This window comes from Centruroides vittatus, unplaced genomic scaffold (assembly GCF_030686945.1).
Source record: "Centruroides vittatus isolate TY-2023 unplaced genomic scaffold, ASM3068694v2 contig_743, whole genome shotgun sequence".
Taxonomy (NCBI): Eukaryota; Metazoa; Arthropoda; class Arachnida; order Scorpiones; family Buthidae; genus Centruroides; species Centruroides vittatus.
In genome coordinates, this window is record NW_027122479.1 from 1,042,009 (window position 1) to 1,062,631 (window position 20,623).

Here is a 20,623-nt window from a genome sequence, read left to right on the forward strand (position 1 = left end):
CAATGGCCGTTTATGGGAGGAATTCTATGCCCGCAACGATCTACAAGTCATTAACGACCCCATGTCTCCTCCAACTTTCGTCTCCAGCCAGGGGCATAGCTGGATTGACGTCACAGCCTGCTCTTTGAGCTGCTACCCGAACATTAGTGACTGGGGTATTCTTAAGCATTCCATCGACGATCATGCCATGATTTCTTTCTGCCTTAACATAAACATTACGGACCCTAATAACTTTCGGCAGCCACGTCAAAAGTACAACATCAAACGCGCTAATTGGAATGGCCTACAAACATTTCTTTTAACCAACCTTAGTGGTCTTGACTATTACGACCCTGACAACTCATGCAAACATATTGAGGTATCTATTGAAAAAATCAAGGAGGCCTGTGATTATTTTATTCCCAAGTACACCAACACCCGTAGGCCGGTACCCTGGTGGACAGCTGAGCTTAATCAGCTTCGTAGCAAAAACATCTCCCTCAGAAAAAGATACCAGAGATGCCACACCGAGCCCCTCCGTACCACCTACAAGACCGCATATTTTGAACACCTTAGACAATATAAAAATGAAATTAAAAAGGCTAAGTCTGACTCCTGGAACAACTTCTGCTCTGCCGCTGGTAAGAACCCCTGGGGTTTCATTACCCGCTTCTGCACTGAGAAGCTCAAAAAAAGGCAAATTCTCCATTCAACCTCCGTGGGGCAAGACTTTCTTCAGGCTGCCAATAATAAAATTGATCATTTTTGCCTTCCTGATAATCAGGACAATGAAACTGACTTCCACCGCAGTGTCCGGGCACAAATTACAATGGATTTTAATACCCTGGACACCCCGGACTTTCTGCCACAGGAAATTGACAGAGCCTTTTCCAACCTTGCAAACAAAAAAGCTCCTGGCCATGATAACATCACGCCGGAGCTGGCCAAGCACCTATGGTATCTGATCCCTGATAATCTGACTAACATTTATAATGCTTGCCTTAGGCAGGGCTTTTTCCCTCAAACCTGGAAGCATGCCACTATTGTCCCAGTCCCTAAACCGGGCAACCCTGCTGAGAGTCGACCGATCTCTCTTTTGCCGATTCTGGGCAAAGTCCTAGAAAGACTCATTACTAACAGGCTTCTTTGGCACCTGGAAAGGAACTCCCACCTCCACGATTGCCAATTTGGCTTTCGCCCTCAACACTCGGCTCCTGATGCCATTCAAAAAGTAATCGCCGAAACCAACTATCTTTTGGAGGACCATAGGTATGTACTGGCCATCTGCCTAGACATTGCTAAGGCATTTGACAGTGTCTGGTGGCCCTCTGTTCTTCTTAGTCTTCGCCAAAGGGACTGTCCGGCAAACCTATATAGGCTGCTCACTGATTACCTTCACAATAGGACCGCTGAACTGCACTGCGGTGGACATACTGTCCATAGGAACGTCGTTCGTGGTTGTCCGCAGGGTTCTGTGTGCGGCCCCCTGCTTTGGACCATCGTCTTTGACAACTTCCTTCGTCAGGACTTTGGTCAACATAATATCATTGCCTACGCAGACGACGCCATTGTCCTCTATGGTGGACGTTCCAGAGCAGATCTTGAGGTAAATGGAAACAAAATTCTTCAAAACATCCTTGACTGGGGCTCCCAATACAAACTCTCTTTTAATGCGGCCAAATCTACCGGTATTGTCTTCAACAAACCTGGCAATCAAAATCTTTACCTGAGAGTTCCTACGATTAGACTGAATGGCCAGACAATTAAAATCAAAACAACTATGAAATACTTGGGAGTCGTTTTCGATCATAGACTTTTATGGAACTCGCATGTCTCATACATTAATGACCGCACAGGGAAAATACTTAATGCTTTTGTCGTTATTGCTAAAAAGCGATGGGGTCTGGCGACTGAGGCTATGAATGCTATCTATGATCAAATCTTTATACCAATTACCACCTATGCCTGTGGCTCCTGGGGGCAAGCAGTCTGCAAAGTCCATATCAGGCGCAAGCTTTTATCGGCTCAAAGGAGAGCCCTAATTCAGATTACAAAGGCATACAGCACGACTTCTAACGCCTCTCTTCATATCCTTGCAAGGAAGGCCCCAATTGATAAGATCATCACTTTACATCATAAGTCTTGGCGCATTAAGTGGGGTAACGACATTACTGCTGGCAATATCATCATTAACAGCGACAACCTGGAAAGAAATGTCAACTTTCGGGACACAAGACACCCTGCTACCGACTATAAAATTATTTTTGAAACCACCGACCAAGCCGACATCAACATCTTTACTGATGGATCGAAGAATGGCGCTTCTGTTGGCTGCAGCTATGTGGCCTACAACAATGGAACCGAAACCGCAGCTGGACAATACAGACTTGGGAATGACTGTACGATCTTCCAGGCGGAGTTGTTTGCTATTTATATGGCGGCCTTCTGGGCTGACAACAACTATAATCACAACAGAATCAGTATCACCACTGACAGCGCCTCTGCTCTTGCCATCCTGCAGACGAAGAACTTTCACCCGCTGGCCTGTAAGATCCAGGAAATCATCAACAGTTCTTCGTGTATCTTTTATCTAAACTGGACTAGAGCCCATCAGGGACTACATGGCAATGAAAGGGCTGACACTCTTGCCAAAGATGCTTCCACTAATCTTGAGTTGCCAATTGCATATAATAAAATAAACATTAATACAATCAAAGGGATCCTGTGGAAAGATCTTGTCGATTCCTGGCAAGAGGAATGGGATATTAACAACTCTCACTCCATCACACACAGCTTTATCCCCAATATAAAAGAGTTCCTCACTTGTAGCTGGTACGTTCCCAGCCGCAACATCTGTCAATTTCTCACCGGACATGGAAGGTTCCATTCCTATCTGGCAAGGTTTAGGTTAGCTAGCAATCATAACTGCTCCATCTGTGATACAATTGATGGAAGTGAACATTATATTTTACAATGCCCTATGACCGAGCGGGAACGCCTTCAGCTCAGAGTAATTTGTGAGGCTCGCAACTATACATGGCCTCCCCACAATTTAAACTGCTTTATTAAGCACAGTGACACTTATCACGCATTTTTGGACATTGTCAAATGCTACTTCAGGAACACTTCTGTTCCTGGATATCGTTAACTATAGCTCATCGTGTACTCATCATCTCCTCATTTAAGTACTTCTGTTTTTCATGTATACCTTCACTGTTATGGTAATTTTATTTCTCTTCTGTGTATCAATTGGATCAAATTGCATCGGAAAAGGTAATTACTTTAGGAGAGCTACAAGAGTCCTACAAAAGTGCTTCGTGCGTGCTTCAAGAACGCTTCAAGAGTACTTCATGAGTGTTTCAAGAATGCTTCAAGATTGTGTCAATCATCCCGTAAAATACGCAAAAGCATACAGATCAAAATGTATCGAAAACGATGATTACTTTAGGATTGCTACAAGAGTACTACATAAGTGCTCTGAGAGAGCTTCAAGGTGCTTCAAAAGTGCTCCAAGAGTGCTCAAAGAGCGCTTCAACGTGCTTCAAGAGTGCTTTGAAGTCTGCGTCAATAAAGCTTCTAAGTATGCTTCACGAGTGCTTCAAGAATGCTTCAAGTGTGCTTCAAGAGAGCTTCAAATGCGCTTCAAGAGTGCATCAAGAGTGCTGCAAGAGAGCTTCAAGAGTGATTTAAGAGTGCTTCAAGAGCGTCTCAAGTGTGCTTAAAGTGTGCTTCAAGAGTGCTTCAAAGTGTGCTTCAAATGGTGCCTCAGGAGTGCTTCAAGTGTGTTTCAAATGTGCTTCAAGAGTGCATCAAGAGTGCTGCAGAAGTGTTTCAAGAGTTATTTAAGAGTGCTTAAGAGTTAGTTAAGAGTGCTTCAAGAGTTAGTTAAGAGTGCTTCAAGAGTGCCTTTGGAGTGCCTCGAGACAATTGCTTCAAGAGTGCTTTAAGAGTGCTTGGAACAGCGAAGTGGCTGATGTGAAAAATGCTTATGGAAGTATTAATCAGGAATGACACAAAGAAGACATATTGCACATCAGAAGCAGTGAGAAGTGTGAATGACAGAGAAATAACAGAATTTGACATCATTATTGAAGAGAAAGGTACGAATAGCTGCAAACGTAACTGGACCTAATGGAACTGACGTTAAAAAAGTCCATTTGCAGCAAAGAGACGACGCAAATTTTACAGGAAAATATTATTGCAAGCTTACCGTCTCGGCGAAGACGCCTCTAGTTTGTAAGAATTTTTTTTTTTTTTTTTTTTTTGTGTTATGTTTTGTATATTGTCTGTGCTCTGTGTTAAATCTGTTAATTGTCATTCTACTTGTAGTTGATGTCATGCTTGTATAGATTAGTAGTTATTATTGTGTTATTATTATTTATTATTTCGTTATTACCTAGATGTTACTTTATTTCTAATTAAACAATTTTTCCTACTTGTAAATCATATATTCATAGTATCTCTGATGTGTTTTATCCGGTTATGTATTAACGGCACCCGGTTATGTACCTATGGTATCTTTTTAATTAAATAACTGAACTGAACTGAAACTGAACTGTGAAAATATGTTTATTAAAAAAATTCAATATTTGTTTTATATTATATTTATATTATATAATAAAATCATGCACCTTACCATACTATCCGCCACAACAGTACAGAACTGCGGCTCCCATGCATTTTGCAAAACCTACATTTCGGCTCCCACTGAACTCTTGCTTGCCCACCCCTGGCCTATTATCTGTTAAAAGTGTGTTATAAGCATGATGTCATGTACACAAAGGATCACAGTATCACAGTAACTATTAATAGAAATAATGTTGATCAGAAGGGACAATAAATCAGTAATATTGATTGAGAACTGGTGAAGCAACTGCAGTGCAAGGCTATGTAGTTGCAGTTATAATTATTTAATTTAACTCATTATTACAAAACATTAATACGAAATGATATATATAGTGAGTTTTTTATCTTGAAACAATGAAATAACTTAATTGGATCTCATTATTTCAGAAAAAGTTTTAAAAAAAAGTTGTAGAGTTTCAAAGGGACAATCAATTGAAGTCTTTTTTCAATGGGAATACATATTTTTGACCACGGCAATGGAAAGAGCAGGAAATTTCACAATCAGCCATGACCTTAAGTGCCCCAAATTTGACCTCTGAAGGTCATCTGAAGGTCATTCTCACAAATGACTGTCAGTGACTGGCTCTTAAATAAGATGACTACTCATTATCGTTAATGACCAATGATAAGTGTCAATGATGTTCAGCAACTGTCGAGAGTGCAAACCTAAAATGCTAATGGCCATTAATTAACGAGGATGTGTTAGAATAGTGTTAAATAATTAAAATGATTGAAGTTGACTAAAGTTTAATTCTTACACATAAATGAGTTTCTGGTAATATTGATGAACAGGTAAACTCAAATCCAAATTCTTTTGGCCATAATAATTCATCTTTTCTTATGCGTGTGTCTTAATTTAAAATGTAAATGGATGTATATTATTGTTGCATAAACCTATGTTGTTACTTCTGGATAGTGCTAAAAGTAGTGAATGCTTTTAAAAATCAAAGTAATAAGGTCATGAAAAAATGTAAATTTTACCTCCCCATGTAAGTATAGTTTCCCATTAGAAAAAGCTTTTAACCTTAAAATAATCTTGACCTTTGATGTAGACTTTAAAGTCAAGGGTATATCCGATTGTGAAATTTCCCGCTCTTTCCATTGTTGGAGTCAAAAACATGTATTCTCATTGAAAAAAAGACTTGACCTTCAAAGTCATTTGAAGGTCAAGGTCACCAATTGATTTCCCCTTCAAAACCTACTTTGCCTTGTACGGACTCAAATTAAGTTATTTATTGTCTCAAGATAAAAAACTCACCCTGTATACTATACAGGTATCCCTCCTTATGTAGAGAACTCACCTTGATGTGGCAGGTCAGAAAATCCGAAGGTCCTGCCCTGGCCTCAGCCATTGATGAAGTCTTTAGACTCAGTTCCAGAGGTGTCAGAGTATCATGGACATTGGGTCTGTGCACCAAGCCTTAGTGAAGCTTGTTGTCTGCATCCCTGTCCATGGCCTTTGGCAGAGTTTCAAACATCTCCCTAAACAGGAACCTATTCCTGTTTGAACAGATAAAGAGCTGCAGTTTGGCATTGTGGCATGCAGATACATCAAAACAGAAGGGAGACTGGTACAGCTGTGGCAAGGCAACCATTCTCTTTGGCCTTGGCAATAAGAGGTCCAAAATAGTCCCTCAGTGAGCCCAATGCCGGAAAGTGGCCATTGTAGCTGCTACAAACAGGATTCCCAGGGAAATCTTGTCTTCAGACGGGATGAGTGAAGTGTACTTGTTTGGGCTTGTCTGACGCAAGTTGGTAGCCCTGCCTATAAGGAGTGAAAGCACCAGCAGGTGCCCTTTGTGAGGCCTCACTTGACAGGGGTGCCGTTGAAACAGTAAAAATTCCTGTTGCATTTTAGTGGCCTGGCCCAAGTCCCCCTGCCATTGGTTGAGCACCACTCTCATTGGCAGCAAGATGACTCCCCGCTTGCTGCACTCGTGGGTAAAGTTCCCAGTGTACTCTGTGGGCCTGGGAATGTTGGAATGCTGGATCTCCTGAATTCAAACACCATATCGGTACAAGAACTGGAGGCCATAGACCTGACAATCCTTACCTCTGAAACTCGAGACATACATTAGCAAACTCCTATCATCAACTTCGTGCTCAGTGGCACGAAGTTGATGATAGAACGCATTACTGGTGGATGAATGCAGTTGCTCTTGGCCATGCCCATGGCAAGCACAAGCCACGTAAGACTCCTTCCAAACAGTAAAAGAGAAGCAATTTCATAGGAGGAAGACTGGACTTTGCACACCTGGTGCTAGCCTAGGGACTGCAGCCTGCATGCCAAAGCCAGTGGGGCGAGGAGTTGTACTCCAGCTGCCGAAGCCTTGCTGGCGGCTAGAGGGATAGCATCTGTAGTAACTTACTGGATCCAGCTGACTGCTGTCTACAGTGACAAGTGATTGGCAGAGCCTCTCTGTGGCATAGGACCAACTTCCTTGTCTTGAGGAGAGGGAAGTGCTTAAAGGCTCATTATGCACTGGATGGGCCATAACTGCCTTGGAGAATCAGAAACAGAAAGAAAGCATCCTAGTAGGGACAAAGGGGCAGCCCAAGCCAAGCACCTGGCTGGGTTCAAATGACCCTGTGGAAGCAGCCATTTAAATGGATAGCTGTCCTGGCAATGGGCCAAACCACATATGGGGAGGCTCTTTAATGCATATTCTGACTCTCAAAAGAATGTGAAGCACCTGTGAAAAGTTGGGAGTGGCCTAAAACCCCTTTTACTTACTTTATTTAACGATGGCCAAACAAAGAGAGTTAGTGCATGCGACTATGTTTTTAGAAAGCAGAGAATCCCAAGCTAACAGGAAATGCTAAGGAGCTGTCGAGTCGTAAAATGGGAGGAAGTGCTGTATTAAGGCTGATTAAGGCTGCAGTCCAACAAGAAGTGGAATGCTAGCAAAAAAGGCTGTAAAGTTGTGATTACAGACAGTTGTTGAATGGACCGAGGAAGTGATTGATCTAGCCTCCGACTCATGCTCAGAAGAGGCTGACAAGATTGCTTCAGAGAGGAGGAAGTAGCAATCAGCCACACTCAGTGAGTGTACAATGTGAAGACAGGTGCACATGGAAGAGGGTGCAGCTTCAGATTCTGCTCCTCCTGGGAAGTGGTGACCCCTGTAACCTCCTCCCATTCTCCCAGCCGAAGAATGTTCAACCACGGCTGGGATGAGGTTGAGAGAGCTTTGAGGGCAAACAGAGAAGTTGCTCCTCAAGATGGTGAAGTTGAGACGTCTTGTACGGACCCAGGGCAAATGATCACTTCAGCCCAGTAAAGAGAGAGAGAGAGAGAGACCCTTCTGCCAAAACGCAAAAAAAGACTGCCATAGTGCAGTATCAATGCTCAGAACTGAGAAAGGAGATAGAGGGCATTTCTGAAGTGCTGGTGGCTCTGCTAAGCAGGACCAACAATCGCTGTCAAAAGACAGTATGTCCTGCCATCTAGCACCTTTTCCAAAAGATGACCTCACTAGTCCTGAGAGAAGAGTGTGAACTCAGCACTCTACAGACAGAAACCAGAGCCCTTAAAGAGAGGAAGCTGGCCCATGTCCCGCCAATCCACAAAGACCCAATAGAGAAGTAAGCAAAAGTCTTGTGACAGCAAAATAGGGAACTTATGCAAAAGTTGCAAGTGGAAATGAGTCTACCCTACTCTTGACGAAACACATTCACTTCATGTACTCCAAGGATGGGTAGGAAAGCAGTGACACAGTCCACGACTCCATAATGAAAAACATTAACCCAGCCAAGTTAACCTATCCCATGTTGAAATTTTCCTCAGTTGCATGTCGTGCCATGTTGAATTTTTGTCAATGTTAAGTCTAACAAAAATTACACGATTTTGAAAAAATAATCATATTGTCCAAAATTATTTCTTTATTTTGCACAAACGAAATAGACATATTAATAAATGTAAAAACAAAAAAAATATTATATTTTGAAAGTTAGTTTTAAAGGCAGGGGTGAAGAACATCTGCTTGGCTAGGAGGAACAGAGTCTGTATTAAAGTCACATTCCAAAGGAACATCCAAGTACTCCAAAAGGTGTTGATAGAAAGGAAGGTGCTGACAGAGGCAGTCATCTGTCGACTGCCAAAAGAAGCACCATTCAAAAGGACATTAGTAGAGACAACTGGTGGAGATCATCTCTGCCCAAAATGACTCGAGATTGAAGACTGATGACCTGAAGCCCAAGTTTTCCCTTAAAGGGAGAGGGGGCCTCCTTAATTGGGTCTGTGACGGCTTCCCTATTCTCCTCAAAAGAGGCAAGTTCCATGTTGAGTGAACCAGGAACTGGGTGCAATTGCAGGGCAGGGGCCCAGACTTGTAGCCACTGCTTGATAGTGCACACCGACAAGGTGTGCAAAACAACGCTGCTGAAATGCAGTAACTTGCAAGGCCAACAGCAAGTTTTGTTTGCAGCTGGAGATGAACCACTCCTATCTAAGTGCCAGTTGCCCTTCTTACTTGAGGCTACTAGCTGTGGTCCAGTCTTGTATTGACTATGGCCAGTAACCAACTGAAGTTTGCCCAAAACAAAAGGGAATTGACAAGACACAACTGTAGGTCTCCGACCTAATGCTCAGTATCTAAACTGGGCAGGGCTAACTTAAAGCCCCTCTGCCCGTCCTAAGTAAACGTGGGGACCAAAGGTCCCCACCGATTATTTGAACAAAGTCCATAATGCTATTTAAGGGCTAGGACTGGGTTGGGCTGGAACCTACCTGGCCTACAACAGAAGTGCAATGCTTATAAGACTAAAAGAATTTGTAGAAAACATAATAAAGAGGTCTACAGACCTATAAGCTCAGCTACATGCTGGGTGGGTCCATCAGCCCAATTAATTAAGCATAATGCAGTTCTTGGCTGAGTGTGTCAAACAGCTAAAAGCTGTACAAAACTGTATGTCAGCATTAGAGTTGCACTCGAGAGCGAGGAAAGTAAGGGAGGCTGGTCCCCATTGGTTGAACTGCCAGAGCCCGAGCATATAACTCGGTCTGATTTTAATCATTCAGATACCTCAGTGATTACCGAGTGCCCGACTATTGACGATTAACCTGTCAGTTGTGCACTCGATAATCCGAAACAACACCGCTGTCGCATAGACGTTTTGTGATTTTTAAAGTGGTTTTTCAATTTGCAATATCTCACTTAAAAATTGTTTTAGATATGATCTGTTTTCGGTCTTCTATCATGTACATATTACACTTTACGATTGTTAACTTCAAAATATTATGTATGTTTAAAAAAATTAATAAAATTTAAGATTTTAAAATATTAAAAAAAAATCGTTTTTTTAATAAACATTCCATTAATTTGTTATATACATTACTTAGATACAGTAGAGCATCGATTATCCGACTCAATTGGAGACTGGGGTTGGTCGGATAATTGAAAAAACGGATAACCGAAAAGTATGAAAAAATACATTATTAGTATAGTATATTAGTAGTATAGCAAATCCCATGTAATTAGTATATCCCTATTAACCTACTTGGCATTGAATTTTCATCAATGTTAAGCCTAACAAAATTTTTTTTTTAAATAATAATTGTCGCTATTGTATTGTGAAAAATTATTTCTTTATTTTGCACAAAATAAATACAAAAATAAAGAAAAAATTGAAAATTAAGCCTGGTTTAAATACTGGCCTCCCTTTCACGGTCGAGCCAATGTTGCCAGCTAAAACATGCAAACATTTAACAAAAATAATATTAAAGTAGCCAAGACATAGCCAAATATTGGAGCGCCACATCACTAGTGGACATTTGAATTTGCCGACTAGAACACAGTCGTTTAACCGATGTGACGGTTGATCGGGGGTCGGATAATTGATGCTCTACTGTATGTCAATTTTCTGTCAAATAAAAAAAAACTGCAGCTTTCTAAATTGACGTAGAGAAATAATACGACCTATAGATTATAATGCCGATTGGAGCGGGGGGGGGGGTGGCCCTTCTAAATCTAAGTCAATACACTTTTATTATTGATGATGCGATGTGTATTTGATTCTATTTATATGTTATTTATACTACTGTACTAATAGTAGACTGTAATAAGTGATTATTACTTTATTATATTAACTACTATACATGTATTTCTTATGTATTATGGAAGTACCACTATAACTGGAAGTACTTTGTTTTTTGATAGATTTATGGCTGAATAGTTTAAAAAACATGCTTATTTGTTAAATAGGATAAACATACATAAAAATTTATTAAATTCAAGCTAAAAATAGATAAGAATAATGATTTATAATTGTTTATGTTTGTAACTGACAATGTAGCTCCGAGTTGGTATAACTTTTTCCAAGAAAGTTCCCACCCCACAAACCCAAGTCGATGCTTATTGGTTAAAGCATAGTCATTTAGCTATAATATACCAATTAGAGCCCAACGAGCATGCTAACTAGGATTTTATTGTCAAATGAACAAAAGAAGGGTCTCCCTTAGATGTAACATGAAAAAGAGGAGTTTTGTTAGTAAATTTAAAAATACGGGGGTGGTAACAAATATCTTATTCGTTGAAACAGAATTAGTCTTTGTAGGTAAAAGCCAATCTGCTTAAATCGTCACCAACTAGTTAATTACAAAAAAAATTGACACTTACTCCACCTGGAGTACTGTGCAACAGTTTAACGAAAACCAGTTGTAAGGAACTGAGTCCAAGCGTTATTTTTATTTTATTATTATTTTTTCGTTTTATTATATTTTGTTTCGGGCTTATGTTTATTTAGGACAAAGGTTCCCCACCACTCTCTTATTAGTAACAAAAAAAAAAAAAAAAAAAAAAAAAAAAATAAACCAACTCACAAAAAAACAAGCGCCGTAGGAAAAAAATCTCGCGCACTTGCGCTGCCCAGCGAAAGTAAACAGTCCGCAGAAAAAAAATGGAGGGGGGACTCCCCACACTCACTAGTAAAGAAATACTTACAAAAACTAAACAAGCACCTGATCACTCGCTGAGAGATATTTATTCTTAACACAAACGTTTTCAATCCAATCAATGGATCATCATCAGGTAAAATACTTACTAAACCGTAATAACATCCCAGAAAATTGTGCTAAATACTTTGTAAATGGTTTATAAGCTTTTGTCAAAAAATTAAAGTTGCCAGAAAGAAACTTAATGTTAGAAAACTAAGTATGTAAATAAGGGGAGTAACCCAGCTGAATTGTGACGTCACCTCACAGCATAAAACCAGTACGCTAACCGAAGAATGACGAGGTGATTTCCAGAGCAAGGTGATTTCTGGTCGAAGCCCAGATCGAGAATTAGGCGATCCAAGGTGTTAAAGAGGAATTCGATTGACGATTTGACGATAGCGAAAAGATTGAGGAAATAGGTTCCTAGTATAGTGAGGTGATGGATAGACGTTTAGTTCGTAAGAGATTCTGTTCATAGTTCCTAAGTATTTAATTTGTCGAATTTTCAAAGGGGAATTAATATTAAGTTAAGCTAAGTAGCTGAGTTTATTGTCGAGTTGACTTGTTGATTTTCGTTAATAAATTTTGTTTTGGATTATAGACAATTGTACATAGTAAATTCTATTTACTAATTAAATATATTTGAAACTTTTGCTTTTGACTTGATATTTGTCGTTATTCTTACTAATTCTTTTCGGTGCACGCATAAAAGCCCAGGCCTGGCAAACTAATCTCGAATCCACGTAAAGTACCCGTTAGGTTAACAGAAGTTTTACCGGCCGCAGTTAGTGTCGGTTTCCTAAGATACTAAAAATAGTACTTTACACAGTTACTCCAATGGGAGTACCGCGCAAACAACTGGTTAAGATAATCTCTTTGTACTCTGTAGTGCCATTAGGTGGGGCAGAGTCAAATACTTAAAGTTGTTATATGAGATATCCCTCATACGACACAGTAGTTATGCTCCAAAAAAAGTGCCATGTTATGCGAATCTGTGCTGTACGAAACAAAGGACTAGTGAAAATCACGAGATTAGGTTCCAAAAGTTAGCAAAAGTATACTATTCTTTTCCATCCCTAAAGGAAATTGTTTATTAAAGCAATCAATAATTAATGAAAAATCATAATTAAAAGTACTGTATTATATGTTAATTTTAATTAAACAAGGGTATTTTCTCTTTACAAAGTATCATCATCATCTGAGCTTTTTTGTTGATCTTGGTCAGAAATACCAGCAATGTCTTCATTTTTCTTATTTTTATCAAAAAATTTTTTATGAATGACAAAATAAAAATATGTTATTAATCAAAAATTTGTTTTAGGCGGCCCTTGTTTGTTCAGTCGTGTACCAAGCGACTTTTTTCCAGAATTTGTGTTAGAATACCAAATTGTTAAAGTTGGGAACAGTTTGAGTACCGAGATACTGTCATATTTCATTCAACATTTTTACAAATGATTACTTACCTATGGTTAAAAAAAAGGGGATACTATAGATTACCACCTATGGAATTTCGGGATTTGAGTATATATCTGAACTGAGGGGACCGAGACAAGTTCAACGATACCCTACTTTTGGACCAGAGACAAAAAATAAGAAAGTTATCATAGTTTTTTAATGCTTTCATGCAGACGGCATCATAATTGCTAGTGCTGCCATCTCACGAGTAAAGTCTGCAAACAAATTAAAAAAAGCACTCTGAAAGGCAAGAAATTGCACAAACAGTCGAATGCCACTTCCTTTTTTTTCTTTTGTTCAAGAACTACTGTGAATCAATAACTAGTGACGTTAAACAATTGGTGGCCTACCGGCGGCTCCCCTCCCAGGGGGAGTTCGTCGGGAGCACAAACAGTTGAACGCCAGTTCCTTTTTTTCAAGCATCACAACTCCCAAGTGCGATCGGCTCGTAGTACTAGCCGACCGCAAGCGATAGCGAGACTGAGGAGCCATAGCCCCCGAGGTCGATGAGTGCGAGGGTGTGCAAAAAGGACTTAACTCAAACTGTAGACGATCAGTGTGCTCGTGGATCAACATCTGCCTTTGTTGAAGGTATATATGGCTGACTTGCCAGACTGCCTGTTAAACATGCGATAGGCTTAGCGGAGAGAGTGACACGACTCCCGATCATCGCGCGATCACCGAAAAAAGTATGATAACTTTCTTATTTTTTGCCTCCGGCCCAAAAGTAGGGTACTGTCGAATTCATCTTGGTCCTCTGAGTTCAAATATATACTCAAAGTCCTGAAATTCCATAGGTAGTAATCTATAGTATACCCAAAAAAAGTTTAATAACACTTACCTAAAAATATTTAAATAAACTTTACTAAATAAAAAGAGTCATCTATCAATATAAAAACAAAACACAGTAAGTTATACAGGCTAAAATCTGAAAGCGATGACCACTACATCCAGTCGATAGAAAAGATAATGCAATTTTTTCTTCTTTGTCCTATCAGTTTTCATTAATGTAAACCCAAGGAAAGGCACAAAACAAATCGAAAATCTCAATATTTTAAAACCCACGGGTAAATCAGAGACGGCACACGCTTACTCAAATAAAAAAATATCGAATAACCGAGTTTGAACTTTAAAGTGGCGAAATTTTGTATGGACACATTCTCAAATTCTCGAACGGCATTAGAGCGAAACCGGAAATTGTGTTATCGAAGTGCCACGTAGTACGAAGGATATCCGTAGTTACAAAATATTAAAAAAAATTACGGTTTTATATAGTATGGAATAAATAATTATTCAATAAACTACATCAACCTCAGCAGAATAATTCAGAATCATTCCATAAACACCTTTTTGTTTCAATTCCATAAATAATTACAGCAGTATAATGTATAATTCTAAAACTTAAAAGAACCGGCAACATTTAAACAGGAAAAACCATTCGGAAAATTTTTTAAAAATTCGCTAGCCACGTAACTTCAAACCATTACAATTGTTATTCATAAGCAATTTATACATCCATTTTTATGTTTGTTCGGGAAAGTTGCAATTCTTTCATCTGGTGTTTAAATTTAGAAATAAAATAAATAAAAGTATTTGGGGGTTTGGTTTCCTTAGAGGGTTTTAAGGGTAGGTATCGCTCGTCGGAAGGGAGTCAAGATTTATGCAAAATACGGGGCTATTTGGTTTGCAAATGATCCTGCAGATTAACAAATCCAGAAGTGCCTAGCACCAAGTCATGCAAATGCCCTTTGAAGATCATGCTCGCCACCCCATTAAACTGACCGTCATTTTCTCGGATAGCCGAGCTGGTTAATGTTACCTTAGGATCCAACATGGCAACTGGGAAAATTTTTCCCTACGTTGGAGACTGCAATGGGGAAAAAATTTTTTCCCTAGAGTCGAGACGTCGACGATGTGGGGATTTTTTTTTCTTTGGTTTCGACCCTGCGTTCAACGTGGCTGAGTTTCCTGTAACCTTGAAACGGTGACGGTAGTGTGTAATTGCTACGGTAGAGGGAGCTTTTTCGTAATGTCGTGCGAGAGTAAAATCGGCGGGAAATACGTAGGGGTGTTACGAACGAATATGCAAATGCATGATCTACGACGTGATTTCCGTTCCTTTCTGGGCAATTTTATGCAAATTGACTAGTTTCCAGTTGGAATCGTTTACTGCAGTGTTGCGATGAATTGCGTATTGGAATAATTGCTGTTTTTTTTTTTTTCGTTACAATATTTCATTCTCACACAATTTATTATCGGTAAACGTATAGTTTATTGCCAATTGTTCGATAATGAGTAGTTTTGCAGATTTGAGTTGCAACGACAAATTTTGGTCGAGATGCACCACCCGTGATTTCTACAAGTTAACGGAAGATGACTTTTTGGAACTAGGTTTGCCTCCCTGTATCGATAACGCATTGAAATTTGCTGTGAAATTAGGCATACAGCCGACCGGATCCGTTTGCATTCATTGCGATTCTATATGCAAATTATACTATCGGAGTAATAGAGAAAGCTGTTTCTTGCGATGTAGTAAGTGCGGAACGAAGACCTCTGCCTTTGATGGAACATTTAAAAGTAAATTTGGCCACATTTCTTGGGGTTGCATTCTGTCGTTTATATGGCACTATCTACGTCTGGAATGTATGGCGACGACCTTGGTGATTGCGGCTGGCACATCCAGAAAAACGGGACTCGACTGGTCCAATCACATACGGTTGGTATTGCTTATAGCTTTGAGTAATTTGACATCGTTTAAAAGAGGAGTGCCGAATAAAACGGTGGAAATCGACAAGATCGTAATATGTAAAAGAAAGTATGAGAAAGGGCGCATATTAAAAAGTACGTTCGGAAAAAAAAAAAGATAGGAAGAAACAGGCAACCACCATCGAAAAGTGAGTAAAAAAATTCTTTTTTTTTATTGTTTATTTTGGTTAACATCCGCGGAGTCTGCAGAGAAATTCAAGATGGCAGCCTGAAACGCGGCCATCTTGAATCGAGGGAAAAAATTTCCCCCTGTCGCAGTCTCCAACGTAGGGAAAAATCCCCCCGCCGCCATCTTGGATCCTAGGGTAACATTAACCGCCGAGCTGTATTGCTGGCTATTGACAACGTATCTTTCTCCTCAGAGGCAATTATTTCGGACATCGCAGCTGCTGTCAGTACGTTCCCCGCACCCCTGGTCATTCGGGCATCCCGATAAACAAGAGGCTGATAAGGCCGCTAGCCATGCCCATCTCACAGGCTCCTGAAGCCTCTCTTTAACTCTACAGAATACGGAGCTCTTGGGACAACTTCGTAATCACCCTCATGGACACTTGGTCGGAAGCCCACCGGCTCAAGGGGAGAGGCCACCTCCGTCCATTCTCCCCTTGGCCTTACCATTTTGCCTCCTCGTGAAGCACGGAGTCGCTTCTGGCGAGGTTAAGGACCAACATGGCTCCATTGCAATCCTTCCTTCATTCCCGAAAATTAAGCTTTTCACCGGACTGCCAGCACTGCAGTTCGGAGGAATCCCCCAAACACTTTTGGCTGGCATGCCTGGCATACAAAGAGGCCCATAAGGAATTGGGCCATGCTCTTTCTCTGGACTTACAAATGATCTGTAAACTAGACCAACTCTACTGGCCGAACACAGGGATCAACCCTCGCATCCATATTTCATCGCTGGAGAGGTACATACACAGAACCGGTCGATTCGCCTAGTCGCCAGGCGGCGCTTCGGAAAAGCCGACAACGGCCATAACCTCCAATATAAACCCTGAACGAAAGGAAAGGAAAGAATGCCCTTTGAATTTTCTGTCCATACAATTATTTCTATTTGGAAGACCATAGAAGGGTTCTTTCCGTGTAGTAAGGTTGGACTTTTACCCAAAAAACATTACATAATATGAAATATTCAAAATTACGTTTATTTAGGAAGATTAATAAAATTTTATTGAATTTCCTTTGAGTAGTTGTCAACACAATATTCTGAATATTTAATTATATTCACCTACTTTTAAAGGTTGTAAAGTATCCTTGCATCTATGCAATTCCTTAATAAGTTCCATTGCTTTATCAGCTAACATTTTCTTTAATAATTTTTTTGGAAATAAACTAAAATAAACAAATAACGAGAAACACCACTTAAACGATCTCAAAAAAACCCGCGACGAATAGCGCCATCTGCAAAAATTCGATATTTAGAAAAATAAATAAACTCGATAATTTAATTTTTATATCAAAAAAGGTCACAATTGAAATATGTTATTGAGAAATAAAAGTAATTTAAATAAATCTTTCAAAATAATAATATTTTAATTTAAATTATAAAACTTAAAAAGAATTAAAGAATAACAAAATAAGATGAAATAAATTATTTATTATTATATTTCGTAGTTTAAACTAATTATAAGCAATAAAAAAGTATAAATTTATTAAAATATTATTTTATTGTTATATTTTGGAAGTAAGTCGCGCTTTAGAGTGTCGTGACGTCATTAAGACACATCGTTTGTCAAGAACCGAGTTTGGGAGTTTATAATTATTTGTTACCTTTAAATGTTTAATTAATTATGTGCGAAATATAAATAAAATATTGTATTTATTTAATTAAAGTGATAATTTGTCTACAGATGGATCCAAATGCAATGAGAGGAGGTAAACATTTTTTATTATTAAGTCTTTAAATTCAATCTCGAGTTGTAAATCTGTTATAACAAGTTTATCAGAGTTTATACTTACTTTTAGAAACTTCAATTAAACACTTACAAAGGTATTTTATGTAACATATCTAGCTTATTACTCAAGTTTTAATTAAAAAAAAACTACAATGTCATATGGAAATAATCAAACAATTTTGCCTATGTCTACTTGGTAAACTTATTTCATTTCACACATATTTATACTTGCATTTTACATATTAAAGTCATAATAATGAATTCATCTATGTATAAATCAATGGTTTCAAATAATTAAAAAAAAATAGTTTTCAGTTAATCATCTCATCATTATTTAATCCAATATGGTTTGATCTTCATGCCAAATATTGAATGTCAGGAAGGAAAAACACACTGAGTGTGGCATTATTACTCCTTTTTTTATACTGCTAGTGCTTTCAACAAATTATGATCGTTGTCTTCGGGCGAATGAAGATTTAAAAATGAACACAAATGAACACAGATGTTCTAACGAGATGGAACAATTTATTTAAATTGAAACTTTAAAAAGAAAACTTTTTAGAATTAAAAGCTGTTGCAAACTATAAACATTGATTACAGTCGATGTTATGATGTGATGTGGCGTATTTGTGGATGCACATCCACGTTAATAGTGCAAAAGTTGACGTCTCTGGCCAATGAATTTCTTTTCCAATCACATTCCTCAGTGATAAGTGACGACCTTACTCCAATGGTCCTATGGAAAACAAGGAGAATCGTAACTGTACTGGGTGTAACGTCAACCCTAACTGGGAATCTTGACCTCCCCCTCCAATGTTGCATGTCTCAGGTTGTTTTTTGAGCCAAAAATGCACAAGGCAGACTAGCCATTGTTACAACTTGTAAACAAGAAATCTCACCATACCTACTGTTTAGAAAAGGTGCTTGCTAAGTTCATATGCACATTGGTCCCACACTTGCCTGATGTCACTCCCTCGTCCTTCGTTGCTAAATCCACCATTGTTTTGGGCTTTGGTAGGGTACAAACAAGCACATACAGCTTCTACAAATTGGATGTAGTATCCTTGTACACTTCGGTACCCACGTTTAAAGCTGTAATGCTTGTCAACTCTCTACTCCTCAAGAAGGGCTTTAATGTCCAACAGATACTGGATATACTTGATGCATGAACTCACTTCATCACAGAAAACAGTTATTTTCATTTTAATCAGAAAATATATATACAGAAACAGGGAGACCTCATGGGTTCTCTTTTATCTGCTATTCTGGCAGAGCTGATTATGAGAGAAATCAAACATAGAATATTCAATTCCCCTCTTGCCATCCACTACTTGCTGTTGTACTTGCATTAAGTTGATGATATCCTCATAGCATTGGAGGACACAGACAACATGTTTCTCGTCTTCAAACAACAAATGTCTAGTATATTCCTCCATTAATTTCATTTGGGAGAAGGAGATTGATGTGACTATAACATTCTTAGGTTTATGCATACATAGATCACCTGAAGGGCTACTATTCTCTGTCTGCTATAAATTTAGTAAGGTGCCCCACATCATCCTGGCAGACGCTCTCCAACCTTTACAATCTGTTGACGGCGCTATCGCTGCCCTTATTAGACATGTCTTCTTGTTATCATCAATGCTAGCATTTGTAAATATTGAATTAAACACCATTAGTTTGGCAGTATATGCAGCTGGTTTCTCATGCACTAAGTTCACACATGTGGTTAACATGTTCAGGAAATCTCTATTTTCATGCATGACACTATCCATCAAGAGGGAGATGTCGGTAGTTCAACCAGCATTACTGTATCTTAGAGTCCTGTCCATATGTATTTGATGTACAGTACATTCAGGCAACATAACCTTCTCCTGCCCTTATCTCCATTACTGAATTTGCACGGGCTCGTCTGTAATGACCGGGACAAACTCCTTACCTTTGAAAAATTGGGGGTCTATGCCATACCTTGTACACTTGTAGCTGACAGGGGCAAAAGACCAGGTGCACTCAGTGGTATTACCTGGCTTGAAAATAAAGAAAAGAAGGCAGAAAGTGAAGGCAAAGGTGAAAATACAGAAAATAGGATAGGGGCAGAAAAAGGGAGGCACAGAGTGTTTTTGCTGGATTTATTAAACCAAAGTAAAAAAAAACCAAAACAAAGAATACAGAGATAAAATAACAAACAATACTTAATGTATTTTCTCACCACACCGGTTTCTAAATGTTTAAAAAACCTTTGAATCCAGTTCCAATGGAAAGAACTAATTAAACCTGATGAAGATCCCAGGAGGGGAATCGAAAACGTTTGCCTTTTTGGGAGTTTTCACACTGGTTATTGGTTTTGGGTGTGAGTATTGTTTTTAAACAAACAATACAATAGTAACATTGAAAATGTACCAAACACATGCCCACTACACTTAGTGGGAATGACATAGGTAGTATTTACATTATATACATTTGTGATCAATTGTTGAAGTAAAGTTTACACTACACAAATGCACTCACTGTCGTGATGATCGATAGTCAGATTCCAACACGCCAGTTGAAGCAAAGAAGTCCATGAGACTTTTAAAAAGTTTTTGATCCGTGACAAAGTTGTCCATTTCGCATGGTCAGTTGAGTCCTTAGAAGTGTTTCTCTTTCATGTATAAAGTTATTACATTCAAATATATAATGATGAACGTCTTGTATTGAGGTGTTGTTATAGTTGCATAAGGGAGTGTCTCTGTAACCAAATTGGTGAAGATAGGCCTGAAGGTTGTCATGTCCGGTAAAAATTTGTGTATTTATATATGTGATGGAAAGATGCTTCAGTTTAAGTCTTGTCTCTATGTTGGGGATGAAGGAAAATGTTATCCTTCCAGTGTTACCATTCTCTCATTCCCTCTGCCAAAGGCTGATAGCAGTAGCATGAACAGTGTTCTTGATACTGGTGTAGGGAATGTTGCTGAACTCCAGAGGGAAG

The 20,623-nt window shown here is 39.0% G+C and overlaps 2 protein-coding genes across 3 annotated transcripts in view; one reads left to right on the forward strand and one right to left on the reverse strand.

Annotated features, from left to right (window-relative positions):
• LOC136981107 (DNA replication complex GINS protein PSF1-like) overlaps nt 1-17,134 on the reverse strand; it is a 61,030-nt gene extending 43,896 nt beyond the window's left edge. For both annotated transcript variants that reach the window (XM_067277380.1, XM_067277379.1), the window contains exon 1: nt 16,993-17,134. In XM_067277380.1, coding sequence (XP_067133481.1) covers nt 16,993-17,064 — 72 coding nt within the window. In that variant the 5' untranslated portion in view covers nt 17,065-17,134. The remainder of the gene's footprint in view (nt 1-16,992) is intronic.
• Nucleotides 17,135-17,469: 335 nt separating this feature from the next.
• Nucleotides 17,470-20,623, forward strand: part of Yif1 (Yip1d-interacting factor 1) — a 56,097-nt gene continuing 52,943 nt past the window's right edge. Inside the window, exon 1 of the mRNA XM_067277378.1 lies at nt 17,470-17,635. Within this exon, the coding sequence (XP_067133479.1) occupies nt 17,611-17,635 (25 nt within the window). The 5' untranslated portion in view covers nt 17,470-17,610. The remainder of the gene's footprint in view (nt 17,636-20,623) is intronic.